The 21,982-nt window shown below is 44.4% G+C and overlaps 1 protein-coding gene and 1 non-coding gene across 3 annotated transcripts in view; one reads left to right on the forward strand and one right to left on the reverse strand.

Moving 5' to 3' along the window:
- Positions 1-21,771, reverse strand: part of MFHAS1 (malignant fibrous histiocytoma amplified sequence 1) — a 122,244-nt gene extending 100,473 nt beyond the window's left edge. For both annotated transcript variants that reach the window (XR_005018182.1, XM_036838736.1), the window contains exon 1: positions 18,638-21,771. Coding sequence is in view for 1 of the 2 variants with exons in the window: in XM_036838736.1 (XP_036694631.1) it covers positions 18,638-21,632 (2,995 nt within the window). In the remaining variant the exon portion in view is untranslated. The remainder of the gene's footprint in view (positions 1-18,637) is intronic.
- Positions 8,513-8,647, forward strand: LOC118888106. The gene has a single exon (XR_005018250.1). It is a non-coding gene; the product is annotated as a small nucleolar RNA SNORA1 (small nucleolar RNA).
- Positions 21,772-21,982: the final 211 nt, after the last annotated feature.

The raw sequence follows: 21,982 nt of genomic DNA on the forward strand, positions 1-21,982 counted from the left end.
TTTTAGCTTTATATCATGCTGCCAAGAATTCTGCCAAGAATTTTAGCTAATCAGGTAGATAGGCTAAAAAATATTGACATGGCATGTGCACTGATAAGTAAAAGAACTGGCTCCTGATAATCTGTACGACCCCCTTCCCCATCCCAACTCCATCGCACTTCAGTGGACCTGATGCTTTGCAGAAAGTCCTCTAGCATCACCTCCGCTCAGCTAGAGACCTGCTCCCATCCATCCAACCCCACCCATGGGGCTCCAGAGAGCTCCCCTCCTCAGGCCTCTCCTGGCCCCTGGAGATCTTTTAACTTGGCATTTATTACACAGCACTGCAACTGTACATTGACTGTGTGCACCACTTCCCTAAACTGCAGCTTCCTGGGATCAAGGCCTGTTCACCCCAGACTCCCCATCACCTGCCCTGTCGTCATTGTAGATTCCCAGTTAACGCTTATGGTCCGTCACTGCAGAATTAAACACACGTCTTTCACACACGTTATTCCATTTTGCACTCAACCAACCACCCGTTTATGGCAGGTGGAAAGCTATCATCCTCCTGAGAGACAGTATAGGGTGGTGGCAGAGAACGTAGGTTCTGGAGGACAGCCTGGGCCCTGCCACGTACTGCATGTACCCAACCAAGTTCCTCAGCCCTCCCATTCCTCAGTGTTCCGCCCCTGGAAACAGGGATCCTGAGCTAACATTTAGTGGGCTGGCCAAAAAGTTCATTCGGGTTTTTCATAACATCTTAACAAAAACCCTGAACGAACTTTTTGGCCAACCCAATATTATGTGGTAAAAACTACTCTGGACCCTTGGCGTGCATGAATTCATTTAATACTCGTAACATCTGAGGAGGCTGTGACAGCAAGAGCGAATGCTTAGGAAGTGTCAGAATTATTTCTCCTCATCCACAGATGAAGAAACTGAGGTTCAGGGTGGCTTCCCAGAGATCCAGGCTTCTTTCCTCCCTAATCCACTGGCTGGGAAAGATAAAAGATGTAAGGCCTCTTGCTCTGATGCTGGTTTAGCATAACACAAGAAAGCCGCATGGCAATATTCATCTCTAGCTATAGTTAAAGGGACATTTTTTCCAATATCACCCTCCGTAGGAAACTATGTAGACTCCTTGGGATAAAGATCTGTCCCATTACAGAAATTAGCTAAGTCAGAGGAGTAGGAAGCAGAAAGGTATTCGTACTTTAAGTAGCACACACCCAGATTCCAAGCATTATCAAATGGCGCCCGGTGTGCGCCTGAGTCCTTAGAAGGCGAGAGAGCGTGCTTGTTGCATGGATGCGAACAAAGGCACCGACACACCACTAGATTCTGCAAAAGCAAATATTTGTCTACAAGCAAAGAACGAGGGTTCTTTTCTAACAAAGAACAATGTACACCATTCTAATTCCTGATTCTTTCTCCTGCTTGACAGCGGGCTCTGATTTCAATGGAGATCCCCCCACAAATAAACATGTCTTGAATCCCAGATGGCAAAATAAATCAGAAGATTTATGGACTGTAAAAAGGGATGACATGAGTGATCCAACCTTCATGGAACACCTGGGGCCGGGTGTGCAGCAGCTTTTCAATTCCTGGAAACAGTCACCTGTTTTTTTTTGGCTCTGCAAAAAAATTTTAACAGCCCTGGTAATCAACAAGACGCCATCATCCCTGCTATTTGGGTGAGATTTCAATGCTGCGCCCTGTCACACAGTCAAGGCTCAGCGGCATCAACAGTTTTCAAGAAGTGGTTGAGAGGCTAACACAGACCCGATAAGCTCTGTGTGGCTACAGGAAAGCCTGGTCCAAGAGCCCCAAAGGCAAATTCCTGAAATGACCAAACAGAAAACTAGTGAATTTTTCTTCTCCCTACACCAAGAATAAAAAGATGGAAACAAGGTACTAGCCAGTGAGAATGCACATTATATTATACAGTAACCAGAGGGTGAGCATGTGTGTTTTTCTCGGGGAGGGGAGAAGGCATACATAGTCTCAGAGGCTTAATAAAAGAAAGAAATTCAAAAGAACACCTGCCCCAGACTAGAGGGGGGCACAACCAGGGCCGTGCCACTCACTAGCCATCTGGGGGTGAGCAGTGTCAGCAAAGGGGACAGATGCATCCTCCTACAGGGGCTTTGCATCTCATTTTTTGTTTCTGTAACCTGGACACGAAATGGCCCAGCTCTCAGCAGACCAGTGAGCTGTTTGGGGCATCACAGCATTCTAGAAAACTCCCATCTCTCTTTTCAGCTCTTCCCCATGTGATTCACCTGTAACAAGCCCCCTGAATCAAAGGCACCTCAGCTATGCCATGTCGATGTACAGCTAAGGTGAGTCAAGATCATCCCCGCCAATATTTGCTTTAATAACATGTTCAGAAAACGTGGCTTCCTCTTTCCCTCCATGCTGTCTGAACCAGTTTGGACATTTACTATAAGAAGGAGGATTTTAAAGACCAAACACTTCATTGGACCCTGTGAACAATCTCTTTTCTCCAAGAACCTGACTGATGATGATTTTGTTTGCTTTAAGCAAAATACACGACTAAGTAGCTTTTAAACAAACAAGCCACTCTACCAGGATTTAATTGTTTACTGTTCTTCCAGGTCAAACACATTTAGTGGGCTGGGTTAGACCCATTCTTTATTCATGACACACACACAGAGAAGCAGACAGTTCCGGATAATCTCTTAAATTTTGACCCCTACTGGTCCCAGGATAAAATATCCAGGGCACATCTGTGCATAACACACCAAGCTGTATCTAGAAAATACAATGGTGTGGAACTCTGGGGCTAGTTACAGGGCAGAAATGAAAACGGCCCCGCTGGCACAGGTAGACCGGCCTCTACATGACAGTTGGGATAGAAAGGTATGTTTCTACCAAGTAATGTTTTGAGCCAATGAGATACGGTTCATTATCAATTATTTTTCATTAATGTCCCCCATGGACACAGCACTATTCGTGCTGCCACTGTCTTATTTTGATCAGTGGTATATTTATCTGCAGACATGCGAGATTTGTAATTATTGCTGTGTCTAAACATTACATCATGTTATAATGGATGAATTAAGCTGGGAAATGCATAATTATGCTGCAAACAATGGTATTCCACTAGGCATCACAGAAGCCAATTAAAAAGATTACCCTTATTTTAAATGACAGAGTTAAGCTTTTATCATTCCCAAGCCCCTTTTTAAGTCCCACCATTTGACTCAGAGATTTGTCTTTTTCTAATTGCATCTCGACAGTGTCCTGAGCACAAAGAGGGGTCACCAACCCTGAGGGAAATAAAATTGAGTATTTCTCAAAATTCTGGAAGGTGGAGAGCTTAGTTTAAAATCTATAAAATAATCTGGAAAGAATCAAAGGTCTGTCAATATAGGACTAACTAAACAGTACATCCATTGGTAGAATATTATGCTATATGTGTATGTACACACACACAATAGGTTTATAACTGCTCATATGGAAATATCTCCAAAATATATTTTACGTGATCAAAAGCAAGGTGCAGAGCAGTGACTACAGCATGATCTCTTTCAGTTTAAAATATCTGCAAATACATGTTTTATTTTCCTTGAAAGCAATAACAAGAAACACTTTACTGAGGAGAAAGGGGCCTCGGGGAGGGGGCTGAGAGGGGCTTTTGCTTTTGAATATACCATCCACGTACAGGTATTACTTTTTTATGGTCAGTAGACGTTATATGGGTAGAGAATTATGGTTCACTGTGTGATCCCTTCTGTTACTTCTCTGTATTTAGAAAAATAATAATGGTATTTCATTCAATCACAAAGGAAGCTATCAATACACTGTATCAAATGAAATTTAAAACTTCAGAACATCATAAGTTTTTTAAACATCGAAAAGGCAAAAACACCTTAAGGATGATGGGGTTCAGGGCAGGCCACCCCAAAATATGCCACTTTGACATATTATTTTGAATTAAAGTTAAACAGCCACTACAAGAAGGACACTCTGACCCTCCTTTGTCCCTCCCCTCCCCGAAAGTAGGAAATAAATCTCCCGGGTCGGGTGAAAGGTACCCTTCCTGTACCAGTAGGTAAAGAGATATTCTTATCGCCAGAGATAGGGAACTCAAGGTAGAGAAGGCTGTATAAACAAACTCTGCTTAGTTTCTTCATTAATTAGTACCCAAGCCTAAGTTTATCTTGTCAGTTCTTCACAAATTTATTGTTTCTTTGTCTAAAAGGTATATAAACAGCCTGCTTTGGTCAGTTCTTAGGTCCCCTATCTATAGCACCCTCATCCATATAAAATTAAATTTGTTTTTTTCCTCCTCTTAATCTGCCTTGTGTCAACTTAATTATTAGACCAGCCAAAAGAACCAAAATGGGTAGAGGGAAGTGTTCCCCTCCCTGACAGTTTGATAGTCAAAAGGTTATCATCTTTCATATATAAAGTGTTAATGTAAACTGAAATCTATGATTATAAGAAATCACTGTGATTAAAAAAAAATACCAATAAGACGATCCCAAAAGACATGATCAGACAATTCACAAAAGAAGCAACACAATTAGGCAACATTCATAGAGGAAAACATGCATGTTCCCTAATTAAAATTTCATCTATCAGTGATATATTGTTTTCCATTCATTGTTAGTGCATTTTTAAGATGATACGCAATGCTGAGGAAATGCAGTGAAATCATTCTAGCATCCTATGCAGGTAGCACAATGTTCCTCAAATGAAAAGCAACAGAAGCATGTACTGAACCTTAGACATTCTTTGCCTTTGACTCAATGAGTCTGTTTCTAGGATTACTGCCCAAATAAGAGCTTTTATAAAGAAGTACAGTCATCACAGAATTACTCATAACAACAAAACTTGAAACTACTCAAGTGTCTAATGTTTAAATAAACAAAGGTAAAAATTTCCTTGATGTACTATTATGCAAGCATTTATAATTACTGTGTAGCTACTAATAACATGAAACCATACTCATGGTAACTTAGGTTAAAAATTTTTTTAATTATTTATACAATATGATTATCACATTTTAATAAACCTAAACTTAAAGGGAAAAAAAACTGAAAAGAAATAGAGCAAAATGTGTAATTATGTTAGATACCAACTATGAGTATTTTTTTCCCCTTTATACTCCAAGTTTGTAAATGTTTTAATAATGGGAAAAATGCATTTTGAAAAAAGCATAAGGTATTCACGAATAGGAATCACACTGTACTATACTCCTATGAAAAAAGACTTTTATACGTAAGCTTATCAGATTTCCAAATAGATCTTTCGACTTGTGCTTTCTGGAATAATGGTAGAAACATCAGCAGCAGCAGCTAATACCTAAGGGACCCCTGCCATGCGTCAAGCATTGTTCAAAGCATTTCACTTGAATTAACTCAACATGCAGGGCCAGCCTATGAGACAGAAACTGTTATGACATCCAAAGTCACACAGCTAACAAGTGGAACAGGGATTCGAACCCAGCAGAATCTCAAGAGCCCTTGCAAATAACCACTATATTATAATGCTTCCATTTTAAAATGTAACACAAAATTCCAAGTGTTTCAAGTCAAAATATTAAGCAAATATAAACAAAACAAAGTTTTTTAATATCTTGCACCTCCTAGGATTTCAATTAAAATGTAACTAAGTATATTTTGATAAATTGAGAGGCAGGGGAAGACAAACTCCAATGGTGATATGATGAAAGGTGCAAGAAAACACCATCACAGCGTGGTAAGTGGAGTCCAAACAAATAAAGTGCATAAAATATGCTGTTCCATCGGTGCAAAATTAATTAAAAAAACAGTATTTGCAGTCAGTCTGTGGCGTCACAAGAAAGCCCAAAGTAAAGACAGGGAAACTTAGTCCACAATAAAATGCGAATTGTGTTACAGCTAAATTCGCCTTTATTGCAGGATCTGTTATGGTAAGATTTCAAGTCAGGAAAATCGATGTTCTGGATACATTCCTAGCGATCACAGAGGCATGCAGCCATCTGGCTGGGGGAGCAGCCAACGTGCGTGTTCTCTCTGGACTCAGACGCAGAGAACCGGACCAGGGGCACGCTTAGCCGGGGATCACACAGGACAGGTGCTCTGTCAGCCCGACAGTAACTTGATCGTGAGTCTGAGCAAATCATCTGAAACCACCCTTCAACTCTCCGAGCCGTAAATCCCCTCCATGGTGTCGACAGAGCCCTGCCTGATGGACAAGGAATGAGCTAGGACAGTGCTCCCAAAACTCTAGTTCATGGGCCAGCAGTGGCCACTGGCAAACTCTGACCAGTCCATAAATGATGCTTACCATCGAGAAGCCTCTTCTTTACGACGACTGCTAACTGCTTTCGTGCACACACACCCGTCCCCAGGCATGGCCTGGTGATCTATCTGAACGCCCTCCGCCTCTTTAAGAGACATTCTAATTTGAAATACCCTTCCCCACTTCTCCATGCGATTGGCTGGGACTGGAAATCACACTCAGTTGCAATGCAGCCCTTTCAGGAACCCCTCTCTGAGACCATACCTCTCGCTGGTACCTGACCATGACCTCTGCTGACCTCTGCGTGGGCAGGTCCCATGCCTTACCAGAGCCTGTATGCCCAACACTGAGACAGTGAACAGCACACAGTGACACAGAATGGACATCTAGGAAAGAGGGGGACAGAGGTGAGTTTGTGTATCCTGGAGGGTAGTGGGCAACCTGACCCCGAGGGGCAGAGCAGGACAGAGGGTAGGAGCGGAGGGTCGGGGCTGAAATCCCAGAGTGTTCGAATTCTGGGGGACTCACTTAACTTTCTGATACTCAATTTCTCCCCCTGAAAGTCAGGACAATGACAATATCGACCCCCTAGGGTTGCTGGGGGGATTCAGCGAGATCGCCCATAAGAAGCACTTAGCACTGTCTCTAGAACATGACAGGAACTCAACAGTGTCACCGATTATCATATTTTCTCCCAACCCTATACTCTTAGAATGACTGATGTGATGATTAATACAATAATAACCGCTATGGCATGAAAAATAAGAATCTCATGGAAACAGTAATAAAGTTGATAAAACAACAGTACCTAGGAGAAATATTTTTTTGATTTTATATTTTTCTCCTCCATTACCTTTCTTTTTAAACATCCTCTTTTTAAAAAAAAAAAGAAAGAAAGAAAGAAAGGGAGGCGTGTTCTACTACCTCCAAATTCACTATTACTGTAACACAGTACTAATACAATGTTAAGATGACATGCTTCATTTTAGGAGTGGGGAGGATCCAAGAAAATTAACTCTTTAATTCTCTCAACATTTAATATGCTAAGAATAGTAAACCACCCCAACAAAGTGTCCCTCAACAAAGACATCTCTAAGTAGCAGCCATATCTTTTTAATATGGCAGTACCCGATTTAATTTAGACCGTCTTTGGAGGCAGTGGTCATGCAGTCTTTGGGGTTCAGAAATCACTGCTGACGGCAATCCCTCTCAAAACAGAAGCAAATCCAAAAATGACTCTGAAAAATGTAAAAGATTCCTGAAGAGGAGGCATTTCCCTCCTCTTAAAAGGCTGATTAGTTTTGGAAGTTTTGAGAAATCCTCAGAAACAATGCCTTTTCCTTTTTCAGCATCCTCTCGAGATCTGCCTCAGATTTCTTGCAAACAAATGATCTGAACTGTAAATAACTGAAAAGAATGACTATGTCAAGCAAATTCAAAATTATACCTGATTTTTTTCCATATGACCACATTTTCTTCTAGAAAATCAAAAGCCAGTTTTTTCCAGTCATTCCTCAAACATGCAATGAATTTCTCTATATACAGTCAGATTCCATATGTACAAGAGTCAACAATTACATCAACCAAAATCCCATCTCAGCTCCTCATGACCACGGCCAGGTATTTTATTTTATTCTCCTAAAAATCCCAGTTTGGTACAGACTTCTGTTTACAGAAGGTACTCAGCAGTGATTGATGACAGCATCCAGCTCATAGACGTATGGTACACTCGTCTGTCTAATCTGGTAACAACGTAATTTTGAATCAATGCAACTCCATCCCCTTAACCCTCATACCTGCCTATGGCCTTGCCAATCATTCCAGAACTCAACTCAAAATCTATATGGGGAAAAAGCACCGTACAGAAGATAGTAATTACACAGTACTTATTTGTGCTTCTCTCCTACATGTCCTTTGTGTGTCAGCCCCCCATTAAGTCACATATGCACAGCACAGACCAGAAGTCTCCATGTCCTACTTTCTGTCCTCTCATCAACACTAAGCTAGAGAATTCTCATGGCAGCTGTGCTAAAAGACGTTCATCAACGTGGCATCTCAAGGCCTAGCTTAAAAATCCCTTCTCAAGTCATGTCTTAGAAGGAAAGTTGCCACAAAGAGTCTGGCAAAAGAATTCCAGAACATTCGCCCCAGGAAGAAAGCCACCAACCTCATTGGCTCCTTCCCTCCAGAAGCACCTGACTTACAGTTGTGGCTGCATAGCACTGTGAGTACACTAAATGCCAGGGAACTGTTCACTGTAAAATGGCTCATTTCAAGCCTCATTCTAGATGCAAATGGGAACTGTTGTGCATGGTGTCCAGATATTACTGATGTGGCCACACTGAGACATAGGTTTTGTTTCCATCACAGTAAGTTTATTGCAGTGGTGACAAGGAGACCTGTAACATGTTTTGCTAGGCTCGTGAGTGAAAACTGGATGTCACAAAACTTTTCAATATTAGAAATGATGAAGGAACAATATATTTTAGATCATCTGCCAAAATAGCAATGTACTTCCTACAATTTAACTTCCAGGGCCCTAAAGTAAATTGCTTGAAGAAATTGGAACCCAAAGATTACAGGTGGGGAATTTTTGAAGCATCTCCATATTCAAGAGGCGATCAAAGAATCCCAACTAAATAGAATTGTGGACTTACTAATATAACAACTGTGGTCTGAGCAAAAGTTCTCTTTAAAAGGGCTACCTTGAACATTATGACTCAAACATTGAGGAACTAAGGTGATTGGCAGTGGAGGGAATCATAACATGTGAATTCTTTAAATAAAATTTTGACTTTAATTTTGCCTATGTTACTCATAAAAAAAAACCCTTTACATTAAAAATAATATGGTTGGGCTTCCCTGGTGGCGCAGTGGTTGAGAATCTGCCTGCCAATGCAGGGGGCACAGGTTCGAGCCCTGGTTCGGAAAGGTCCCACATGCCGCGGAACAACTAAGCCCGTGCGCCACAACTACTGAACCTGAGCTCTAGAGCCCATGAGCCACAACTACTGAGCCCATGTGCCACAACTACTGAAGCCCACACGCCTAGAGCCCATGCTCCGCAACAAGAGAAGCCATTGCAATGAGAAATCCATGCACTGCAACAAAGAATAGCCCCCGCTCGCCGCAACTAGAGAAAGCCCGCGCACAGCAACGAAGACCCAACACAGCCAAAAATAAATAAATAAATAAATTTATTAAAAAAAGAGACAAGGAAGGACACTACATAATGATCAACGGATCAATCCAAGAAGAAGATATAACAATTATAAATATATATGCACACAACATAGGAGCACCTCAACACATAAGGCAACTGCTAACAGCTCTAAAAGAGGAAATCACAACAATAGTGGGGGACTTGAACACCTCACTTACACCAATGGACAGATCATCCAAACAGAAAATTAATAAGGAAACACAAGCTTTAAATGACACAGTAGACCAGATAAATTTAATTGATATTTATAAGACATTCCATCCAAAAACAGCAGATTACACTTTCTTCTCAAGTGCACACGGAACATTCTCCAGGATAGATCACATTTTGAGTCACAAATCAAGCCTCAGTAAATTTAAGAAAATTGAAATCATTTCAAACATCTTTTCTGACCACAAGGCTATGCGATTAGAAATCAATTACAGGGGAAGAAACGTAAAAAACACAAACACATGGAGGCTAAACTATATGTTACTAAATAACCAAGAGATCACTGAAGAAATCAAAGAGGAAAGCAAAAAATACCTAGAGACAAATTACAACGAAAACACAATGATCCAAAAACTATGGGATGCAGCAAAAGCAGTGCTAAGAGGGAGCTTTATAGCAATACAAGCCTACCTCAAGAAACAAGAAAAATCTCAAATAAACAATCTAACCTTACATCTAAAGGAACTAGAGTAAGAAGAACAAACAAAACCCAAAGTTAGTAGAAGGAAAGAAATCATAAAGAACAGAGCAGAAATAAATGAAATAGAAACAAAGAAAACAATAGCAAAGATCAATAAAACTAAAAGCTGGTTCTTTGAGAAGATAAACAAAATTGATAAGCCATTAGCCAGACTCATCAAGAAAAAGAGGGAGAGGACTCAAATCAATAAAATTAGAAATGAAAAAGGAGAAGTTACAACAGACACTGCAGAAATACAAAGCATCCTAAGAGACTACTACAAGCAACTCTATGCCAGTAAAATGGACAACCTGGAAGAATTGGACAAATTCTTAGAAAGGTATAACCTTCCAAGACTGAACCAGGAAGAAATAGAAAATATGAACAGACCAATAACAAGTAATGAAATTGAAACTGTGATTAAAAATCTTCCAACAAACAAAAGTCCAGGACCAGATGGCTTCACAGGTGAATTCTATCAAACATTTAGCGAAGAGCTAACACCCATCCTTCTTAAACTCTTCCAAAAAATTGCAGAGGAAGGAACACTCCCAAACTCATTCTATGAGGCCACTAACACGCTGATACCAAAACCAGACAAAGATACTACAAAAAAAGAAAGTTACAGACCAATATCACTGATGAATATAGATGCAAAAATCCTCAACACAATACTAGCAAACAGAATCCAACAACACATTAAAAGGATCATGCACCACGATCAAGTGGGATTTATCCCAGGGATGCAAAGATTCTTCAATATACGCAGATCAATCAATGTGATACACCATAGTAACAAATTGAAGAACAAAAACCATATGACCATCTCAATAGATGCAGAAAAAGCTTTTGACAAAATTCAACACCCATTTATAATAAAAAACTCTCCAGAAAGTGGGCACAGAGGGAACCTACCTCAACATAATAAAGGCCATATATGACAAACCCACAGCAAACATCATTCTCAATGGTAAAAAACTGAATGCATTTCCTCTATGATTAGGAACAAGACAAGGATGTCCACTCTCACCACTATTATTCGACATAGTTTTGGAAGTCCTAGCTACGGCAATCAGAGAAGAAAAACAAATAAAAGGAATACAAATTGGAAAAGAAGTAAAACTATCACTGTTTGCAGATGACATGACACTATACATAGAGAATCCTAAAGATGCCACCAGACAACTACTAGAGCTAATCAATGAATTTGGTAAAGTAGCAGGATACAAAATTAATGCACAGAAATCTCTTGCATTCGTATACACTAATGATTAAAAATCTGAAAGAGAAATTAAGGAAACACTCCCATTTACCATTGCAACAAAAAGAATAAAATACCAAGAATAAACCTACCTAGGGAGACAAAAGACCTGTATGCAGAAAACTATAAGACACTGATGAAAGAAATTAAAGATGATACAAACAGATGGAGAGATATACCATGTTCTTGGATTGGAAGAATCAATATTGTGAAAATGACTATACTACCCAAAGCAATCTACAGATAAATTACCAATGGCATTTTTTACAGAACTAGAACAAAAAATCTTAAAATTTGTATGGAGACACAAAAGACCCCGAATAGCCAAAGCAGTCTTGAGGGGAAAAAACGGAGCTGGAGGAATCAGACTTCCTGACTTCCAACTATACTACAAAGCTACAGTAATCAACACAATATGGTACTGGCACAAAAACAGAAATATAGATCAATGGAAGAGGATAGAAAGCCCAGAGATAAACCCACGCACCTATGGTCAAGTAATCTATGACAAAGGAGGCAAGGATATTCAGTGGAGAAAAGACAGTGTCTTCAATAAGTGGTGCTGGGAAAACTGGACAGCTACATGTAAAAGAATGAAATTAGGACACTCCCTAACACCATAAACAAATAAACTCCAGGTGGATTAGAGACCTAAATGTAAGACTGGACACTATAAAACTCTTAGAGGAAAACTTAGGAAGAACACTCTTTGACATAAATCGCAGCAAGGTCTTTTTTGATCCACCTCCTAGAGTAATGGAAATAAAAACAAAAATAAACAAATGGGACCTAATGAAACTTAAAAGCTTTTGCACAGCAAAGGAAACTACAAACAAGATGAAAAGAAAACCCTCAGAATGGGAGAAAATATTTGCAAATGAATCAACAGACAAAGGATTAATCTCCAAAATATATAAACAGCTCATGCAGCTCAATATTAAAAAAACAAACAACCCAATCCAAAAATGGGCAGAAGGTCTAAATAGACATTTCTCCAAAGAAGACATACAGATGGCCAAGAAGCACATGAAAAGCTTCTCAACATCACTAATTATTAGAGAAATGCAAATCAAAACTACAATGAGGTATCACCTCACACCAATTAGAATGGGCATCATCAGAAAATCTACAAATAACAAATGCTGGAGAGGGTGTGGAGAAAAGGGAATCCTCTTGCACTGTTGGTGGGAATGTAAATTGATACAGCCACTATGGAGAACAGTATGAAGGTTTCTTAAAAAACTAAAAATAGAATTACCATATGACCCAGCAATCCCACTACTGGGCATGTACCCAGAGTAAACCATAATCCAAAAAGACACATGCACCCCAATGTTCATTGCAGCACTATTTACAATAGCCAGGTCATGGAAGCAACCTAAATGCCCATCGACAGACGAATGGATAAAGAAGATTTGGTACATATATACAATGGAATATTACTCAGCCATAAAAAGGAATGAAATTGGGTCACTTGTTGAGACGTGGATGGATCTAGAGACTGTCATACAGAGTGAAGTAAGTCAGAAAAAACAAATATCGTATATTAACGCATATATGTGGAACCTAGAAAAATGGTACAAATGAACCGGTTTGCAGGCCAGAAATAGAGACACAGATGTAGAGAACAAACCTATGGACACCAAGGGGGGAAAGTGGCCAGTCGGGGGGGGGGGGGGGGGGGGGGGGGGGGGGATGGTGTGATGAATTGGGAGATTGGGATTGACATGTGCACACTAATATGTATAAAATGGATAACGAATAAGAACCTGCTGTATAAAAAAAATAAAATTCCAAAATTTCAAAAAAAATAAAAGAAAAAGAAAAAAGAAAGAAAGAAAGAGCTATGAGACAGGAGGGAGGGGAGTGCCCACTGCCTCAAGGAGAGCGACTGTGATGTCAGGTGGTGGAAGCTTTCTGTAGCCAACTTCCACACTTCATTCAACTTCATCCTGACAAGCTGCCCCTCGCCCACTCCTCCCCCATCTCTGTAAGAGTCAGGAGGATGTACACAGAGGGCAGGGATTGATGTGGCAGAAAAATCCCATGGGAAAATTATACACGCTTCTCTTAAAGTACACACTTTGAGATAAAAAACATCACAAGCAACCTAAAAAAAACCACTCTGCCAAGGAATCAATTAAGAAACACTAGAATTTCTTGAGTTCTTGAAAAATAACGAATCCGCTTTGAGTCCCTTCTACCTGCTCGGCCCTGTGCCAGGCACCATCCAGGGTGCGATGTGCCATCACATGAGACATCAGAACTCAGAGAAGTGAGGGTACAACCGCAGAGCAAACTGCCACACCTTTCACGGAGAGGGTCTTGGTGGTTCAAGAAAGACATGTCATCGTACGTATTCTGTGGCTGTCTGAGATGTCTGTCAACCACTCTGGGTTCTACAGGCCGTGCAGACTCGAAGCACTAAATGGGGATCCAAGGGTCAGCTTCAGGAGTGCCGGAGCAGGTCTGGGGAAGGCAGGCCAAAATGAGGCCTCCACAGCCCTCCCCACTGAAGTGAAGGTAGCCAGCCCCCAGAGGACAGTAAACCTGACAGCAACCTGACACCTGGTTTTGCAATCAGAGCAGCTGAACCAGGGGAACAGAGACCTGGCTAGGCCTGCCCCAAGCAGAGCCTGAAACGCAAACAACTCTCCTCTCCAGCCCCGGGCCCAAGAGGGCCTCGGCTGCAGCAGACAAAAGAGGGCAAGAGATGAGACCAGCACTACTGGTCCCCTGCATTTAAAAAAAAAAAAAAAAAAAAAAGCTCCCTGATGGGTGGTCAGATCCTTAATCAAAACAGACTCCCATGGAGAGAAACAAGTTGGTGGGTGAAGGGAGAAATCAACCAGAAATGTTCACTCCCATATCGGCCCTCCCCACCACGGCCCCCCTCTGGTACACGGAGCAGAAGCCCCTCACTTCCTCCAGACACGGGGGGTAACTGCTTTCCCTGACACAGTCTCTCACCTAATGCTCAGAACAACTCTGTGAAGTACACCCTATACATGTTCTAGGTGTTCAGATGAAGAAAATGAGTAAGAACTAAAATAGGTGAGGTTTCCTGGAGGATAAGACAAGCAGGTGGCAGAGGACGACACAAAATGCCTGTTAACAAATTAAAAAATACTTTCTCTAGGAAATTCTAAACTTGTGCAGGGATGGACTTGAGAGTTTATTCTAGAGTTTAAAGAAGAGGCACCTAATATTCAAAATAATCTGAACACTCCAAAGGCCTTTCAAGTCTTTGAATTCTGTTATGCAGGGAGTTTCTTTCGTCCACTGCATGATGAAGGTTTTGATGTTTCTATGAAACAAAGCCCAAGAGAGTTCAAAGAGGACTCTCCACAAAAACAAAAGCCGAGCGGCATCAGTATTAATAAAGCCAAACCAAAAAGATATTTAATAACCTTTGCAAAATTAAAAACAATGACTAATTCAATCTGAGCAACTAGGTCATGCTCAAATCTAAAACTGAGATAGAACAAGGCAAGAATTTTGCTTTGCTTCAGTGGTCAAAGTGAAGGGCCCATTCAAGGGCAAGGCCAGTAATACAGTCACAAAGAGAACACCAGAGGGACACGTGTGGGGGAGGGAAGCTGGGACACAGGACAAAGCGAGATGACTACAAGAGTACCACCTGGGAATCTGACAGAGTATGTGACTATCAAAGAAAACAAAAAAGAGATTTCTCACTAAGACCAATCATCCAGCAGACAGTTGAGAGGCTCTTACAGAAGCCACAAAGCCTCAGGCATGTTTCTTGCTTGGAGGAAGCAAGTGAACAAGCTAATCAAAGAGATATTATGACCTACACAAACAGCCACAGAACAAGGCAAAATTCACTGAGGGCTTCAGAGAGGTACAGAGTGTGTAAGAAATTAAACAAGGACAAAAGGCACTTGACTAGGGAGAAGCGGCAGGGTGCTGAGCAACTGAGTGAATGAAAGGGATCAAATATATAAAAGATCATCTACCAATTCTCTGCCTACTGCTCTGGGTTGCTTTCTAATTATTCTTAAGAATGACCTTGAATAACTTGGAGAGTAGGATATTTCATGAAAAATCACACGCGGCCCAAGTTCAACTCACCAAGATGCACTCTTCCAATTTAAAAACACACAGCATCCTTTCAAATACTGAAATGGATAGCAAAGCACTAGAATCTCGCTGTGGACCTCTGTCCTCACCTCCACATCTTACATCCGTAGGCCACACATTATCCAACCTCAGGAGCAGTCAGCTCTCCTGGTTTAGATGTCATGTTGGTGGAAAAGAACGAGAGCATAGATAAATATCCCGCAAGAAGAAACTTACTCAAGGCCAAGAACATTCCACGGAGTTCCCTCGTTAAGGATGAGGAAGCCTGGCTGTCAGGTGCTGGCAGTAAAGTCGTTGCAGAAAGTAGGCAAAGACTCACACCTGACATGTAGGCTGCGTCATGAGCCTTCTTTGAGTTTCCGAAAGCCTCTCTTATCACTCAACCCATTTATCTCAAATGAAACAAACAGGTGACCTCTCTGACACGGTGCCTAGATCTTTTTTACAAGAACTTTTCAAAACAAGTGGCCTGGTGACTAAGGATTTTCCAAAACATTGCATTTCTTTTGTAAATCAAAATAAGAAAAGAGAAATCTAGCGTTATACTTCCCTAGGCCAACTACCTCAGTGCAATTTAGGCCAGAAAATTCAATGTCCCATCCACAGGGACAGAGCCAAAATGGGCTTTTCACACACACACATCAACTTTTTAAGATAATAATGCAACTTTGTTTCTTCCGTATAAAATCAAAGGAGACACTTTGATTGATTTCCTATTTAATCTTAATGTCTTGAAGCTGAAACAAATTTAACAGCCAGTGTTTTTTCACCATTGTATATAAAATTGCTAGTTTACAAGAGAACTTGACACTTTAATAAAATGTAAAACTAAGTAACGAACTTTTTTCATGTCTCTAAAAAGCAAAATGACTTCTTAAAGAAACAAAAGGCTATCAAGAGATTCAAAGGTTTCTGCTGAGTTACAATATATTTTAATAATCCAGGGCCTCGTTGAGCATATTTTTAAATGTATGCCCTCACTAACTGAACACCCAACGTTATACGTTTGTTCCTACATCACCTTCTAGCTTTTCATTATTTTAGCTCTTCTCAAATCTTTCAGAATTGTGACAAATACTAACAAATGATGGCTATCACAGAAAATTATGAAAGAGGAAAATGTGGTTTTTTCTTTGTCTTCTTAATATAATAAATGTACTATAATCATCTTTTCCCACTACTCTGTACCCTCTGCTGCTTTTGGAAGAAATCAATCCTGAACAAAGCAAAAAAGGTAATTTCTTTCTCTGACCATAAACAAGACAGAAACCTGCAGTCCATATTATAAAAACAGCTGTGGAGTTATTCCTACTCACTACATAAGATAATTTGACAATTTTCAATCATTTAATTGCTTTTTACGTTGAAAAAGCCACCTCTTCCCTATAGCCTGGATTGCAAACCAGGTGAACCTCCTTGAAAGACAAAAAGGCAAAACAATAACAAGAGAATGGGGTTGTCTCTGCATCTGGACAGCTTGTTTGTGGAATTTATGACTGTTAAAAAATAAAGAGCTCTGATTAGAAAAAAAAAAAAAATTCAGCCTCATTGTTTACTCTTCAAAGTTCTTCGAATTCCTCTGCACAGATCCTTACTTGTTCAATAACCTATGTGTTCCCCTTTGTTGTTAATAACATCAGTTTTATTAACGCTCCATCTTTGTGTTAAGAACTGGCTTTAAGTAGCTCCTTCAATAATCTGCTCTGTGAATATGTAATTCTCAACCACTTTCTTCAATTTCGTGGCACAATAGAGAAGAATTTTGCTTTCATGAATAAAGACAATGGCAAATATAAAGCAAACTGAAAAGGCTACCAAGTCGCAAACTGTGAGGAGACACCAGATAATCATACAGAATGGACGGCTTAATTGACTGGTAACTGGATATCAGCTTTTTTCAGCTGATGAATTAAACTCAACCTAGATCTAGGGCAACAGGGAGATGTTACCTTCGGAAATATTGGTGTCCAATTCCTTCCTGATACTATTACGAGCAGCATTCAGACTAGGACAAAGATGACAGTGGCGTACAGTCTTCCATTTCATCACCCCCCTCAATGTACCCAGAGGTGGGGGACCGAGGGGAGAAACTGGCAGTGATGCTATTATTGGGTTTGTCCTTAGGACACTTGGAATGTTAACTAAGCCTGCTTCACAAAAATCAGAGCTGTTTAGAGAAGAGTTCCAAAGGGTGAAGAAATGGACCCGTTCCCAAATAGACACTTAGGATACCAATTAACCAGGCTTGAAAAACCCTACCAGTCCTGGAATTCTCCCACTCACCTGAAACAGTTAAAAAAAAAAAAAAAAAGTCTGCTGGAAAACACTCCCCAAAGGAGGAAAAAAAACAAAAACAAAAAAACCCCAAAAACTCGTGTCAGCTTCTTGTCCCTTCCATCTCTTACAAAGGACCTCCATAAAGCTCCACTCTCTAACACTTAACCAAAAACCAGGCCTTAAGATGTCGGTAAAGCACAAAATTACCAGGAAATACCCAAAAAAACTCCCCTTAAGAGATTTCAGTAATCTCTCTTTCATGCCCTAGAGTGCAGTGGGTGAAACAGTGATCCCAGGATTGAGTCATGCCTTACAGACTGACATTTTTGTCTTTACTAATCCATCATTCACCCCGATTACGAAACATTCTTCTCTGGAATTTCTTAAGAAAAAGGAGCAATAATTTCTGCATTATGGTCACACTCTGAACTTAAACAAAATAATATGAGACTAGACATCTCAAACTCAAAGCACCCCTTCGAGATGTGTCTAATAAGCATTATAGCCCAGGGCTCGGCATCAGACACCACTCATCTTCTGTTCAACCATCTGACATTTCCTTCCAGGAAAGGCGGGCTGAATTGGGAAGAGGGAAAAGGAGATCCAAAATGTTTTGACTGGAACCCACTTTGGAAGTTTGAGTCTTGCTATTAGAAGAGTATGATACATGATACTGGGGACTGTATGCATATTGCTCACATACTTACTGCCTTTTGCTTGTCCCCAAATCCCCCTCTGTTTACCTTGAAAAGCTCTCCTGGGGAGCCAGTGAGGTTAAGCAAACAGTCGGCCAAAGGAGAAACAAATATCTTCCCAAAATGCATCTTAAAACATACCGCAAGAGAGACACATCCCTCTCGCCTCTTACCTGGGAAAGCGTGTGGATTGGGTGACCCTCTCTTAAGGCACTTAGAACAGAGAATGTGCACGGTGTAGTGCAGTCCAGGCCATTCCTGAAGTAGGACATTCAGTTCCTCTACTAAGGGGGTTATGGCTTGCCACGCCGTCCATATGTTCGGTAAGGATGCGTGGCTGGCAATGGACAGCGTGTCCGGCTGCAGGACCCCCTTGGCAGGTCTGTAACTCACCACCACAGGGACTTTCCCTCTGTATGCAAAGATCTGAAGTTTGCCATCCGACCTGTGCACCACATGGCTGTTGATCTGGACGCTGTAGCGTGCAAACAAGCTGGGTGGAAAGGTGAAGGGAAAGCTATATTCAATCTGCAACTGCTCAGCCACAAAGGACTGCCCGGCCAGGTTGGTCCCATTAATCCAGGCCTCCGCGTGGGGCACCTCGTTCTGCACATAGCACGGGAACTTGTACCAGGCCGTGGACCCATTCAGAGGCTTGCCCTTGGCTTTATTGAGGCAGTAACAGAGTCCCATCTTCTCCAGCAGCTCCAGCAGGAGCTGCAGGTCCTGCTGAGCCTGGATGTGAGGCTTCAGCAGCAGCCGGATGACGTGGGCCGGCAGGAGCCCATGCAGCAGAAAGCCCTCCACGTAATGATGGAGCTGGGTGGCCCGGAGCGCATCCTGGCTTGGGGCGGGCGGCGCCATCAGCGGGGAGCTTTCACCCCGGCTCTCAGCCTCGCCCTCGCCGCTGGTCCCCAGGAGCAGCTTATGCAGCAGCAAGGAAGGATCCCTCTGGAAGAATACGTTGAGGATGTCGATGAGGCGGGAGAGGTTGTGGAAGACGTGCTCCTTGAGGGCCGGGCTGTCCTCAAAGTAGAGCAGCTTGCCGCTCTCGTGCAGGTAGGAGAGGGCGCTCTGCAACCGGTCCTCGGTCAGGCCGGCCTGCAGGCCCAGGCGAGCCGAGTCCCACCAGCTGAGCCAGAGCCGCTGCGCCTGAGGGGGCTGGAAGTGCAGCTCCTCCAGCACCTGCCAGGACCGAGGCAGTACTCTGTGGAGGTTGGGGAAGATTTCCCGGTGCTCGGCCACTGAGAGCAGTTTGTCCCGCAGGCGCTGTAGCTGGCGTGGGTCCCTGCAGCTCACGGGCAGCACAGGGGAGAGGATCTGCAGCCGGTGGTTGAGCAGGTACTGAAAGTGGGCCTTGCGCCGCCGAAGGTTCTTGTCGGACACACCGTAGTAGGCTGCATGGGGGCTGGCAGAGCGGAGCTCAAAGTCCCGGGCCAGCGCCTCATCCACCACCTGGGCCAGACGGCTCAGGCCCTCGGCGTCATGCTTCTCCTGCAGGGCGATCTGGCGGTGGATGTCCAGACACTTCTCCTCCAGCTCCTGCTCCCCGCACAGGTCGGCGTGCGTGCCTACAATGCACACCACGGCATGAGGCACCCGGGCCCCTACCCGATGCAAGAAGGAGCCCACGGTGGTGGGAAAGCGGAGCGGCTCATAGGTGGCCAAGTTCACCACCAGCACATAAAGGGCCCCCGGGGAGAGGAAGAAGGGCTGGATCACCTCATAACTGTCATCCCCAGCTAAGTCATACACGATGAACCGCAGGCCCCGGGAGGCATCCGCTGTCCAGCTGGTCACCTCGATGCCCTTGCTCACGGGAGGAGGTGAAGGCGGGTGGCTCTTCTTGTCCTCTCCTCCTTGGTTCCCCTCCACTCTGTCCTCGGTGAGGCAGTGACGGAGCAGGGTCTTTCCTGCAGCTTTATAGCCCATCAGGAGCAGCTTGAGGCGGGGCTGGACCGCCGGCTGGGAATGAGCCAGCTCCTTCTGGTAAGCTGCGATGTAGGGGATCCCCTTCATACAGACCTCGTAGGGGGGCTGGATCAGCGGGTTGTCCTTGATCTTCCACAGGCCCACCCGGGAGAGCTGGCCAAAGTTGTCTGGCAGCACAGCGATCTGGTTCCCCTGCAGGACCAGCTCCTCCAGGCCAGTGAGCTCCACGATGGAGTCAGGCAGGTAGCGGATCCGGTTGTTATCCAGCCACAGGGTGAGAAGACGGCCCAGGCCCGAGATCAGGGATGGCACTGAAGTGAGCTGGTTGCGACTAAGGTAGAGCTCCTCCAGACCAGCCAGGGGCAGCAGCGCGGCGGGGAACTCCTGCAAGAGGTTGGAAGAGAGGTTGAGCATTTTGAGTCGCTGCAGGCGGCTGAACTGGGCGGGCAGAGCCTGCAGCCCGTTGTTGTCCAGCATGAGGCTCTCCAGGCTGGCCAGCTCGCAGAAGCCGCTGGGCAGGGTGCCAAGCTCGGTCCCGCTCAGCCAGAGGATCTTGAGGGCCCGCAGGGCACTGATATCCTCAGGGAGGCCCCGCAGCCGGTTGCTGGACACGTCGAGCTCCTCCAGGGCCGCCAGCTGCAGCAGCTGCCACGGAAAAGCCGTGAGCTGGTTGTGGTCCACGTCGACGGCGCGCAGGCGGGAGAGGCAGGAGAGGGAGTCGGGCAGGTGCGCCAGGCGGTTAAAGCTGACGTCCAGCTCCTCCAGGTGGATCAGCGCGCCCAGTTGGGCGGGCAGGGCGGGCAGCTGGTTGTGGCTGAGGTTGAGCTTCCTCAGCTCGCGCAGGGCACTCACCACCTCGGCGCTTAGGACGGTCAGCCGGTTGTGGCTCACGTCCAGCTCGGTGAGGTGGTGGCCCAGCTCGGCCACCGCCGGGGGCAGCCGGGCGAAGCGGTTCCGGCGCAGGACCAGGACGCGGAGGCTGCCCAGCGCCGAGCCCAGCCCGTCGGGCACCTCCTCTAGGCCGTTGTTCCCCAGGTTCAGCACCTCAATGTCCCCGATGTTGGCCGGCAGCACGAGCAGGGGCGCGTCGGGAGAGTCGAGCTGGTCGGTCCCCGGGCAGCCCCCGGCCGCGCTGAGGGTGAGCTGGCGCAGGTTGCTCCGCAGCTTCCTGGCGCGCAGGGCGGCGTCCCGCCACAGCCTCACCGTCTTCAGGTTCCCGCTGTCAGTCCCAGCCATGGCGGGGCCGGGCCGACACCCTCGCGCGGGAGCCCGCAGCTACATGCCGCGCTGCGCCCCGGCGGGCGCCAGTCTCCGGGGCCCTTTCGCTCCCGCTCCTCCCTTCCTACCGGCCCTCGGCAACCGGCAGCGGCGGGTCCTAGCGCAGCCAGCGGCCGGGCGCCCGCAGCTGGGGGGCGGCGGCGACGCGAGCAGCTCCGGGGGTCGTCGGGCGCACGGCGCGGGGGGAGGCGGCGGCCGGCGGGGAGCGCAGCTCGCATTCTCCGGGCTCCCGGGCCAGGGGCGCGCCGGGGCAGCAGGGCCGCCGCCCGCCCGCCGCGCCGCGGAGGATGCCTGCCGCTCCTCCTCCC

This window comes from Balaenoptera musculus, chromosome 21, assembly GCF_009873245.2.
Source record: "Balaenoptera musculus isolate JJ_BM4_2016_0621 chromosome 21, mBalMus1.pri.v3, whole genome shotgun sequence".
Taxonomy (NCBI): Eukaryota; Metazoa; Chordata; class Mammalia; order Artiodactyla; family Balaenopteridae; genus Balaenoptera; species Balaenoptera musculus.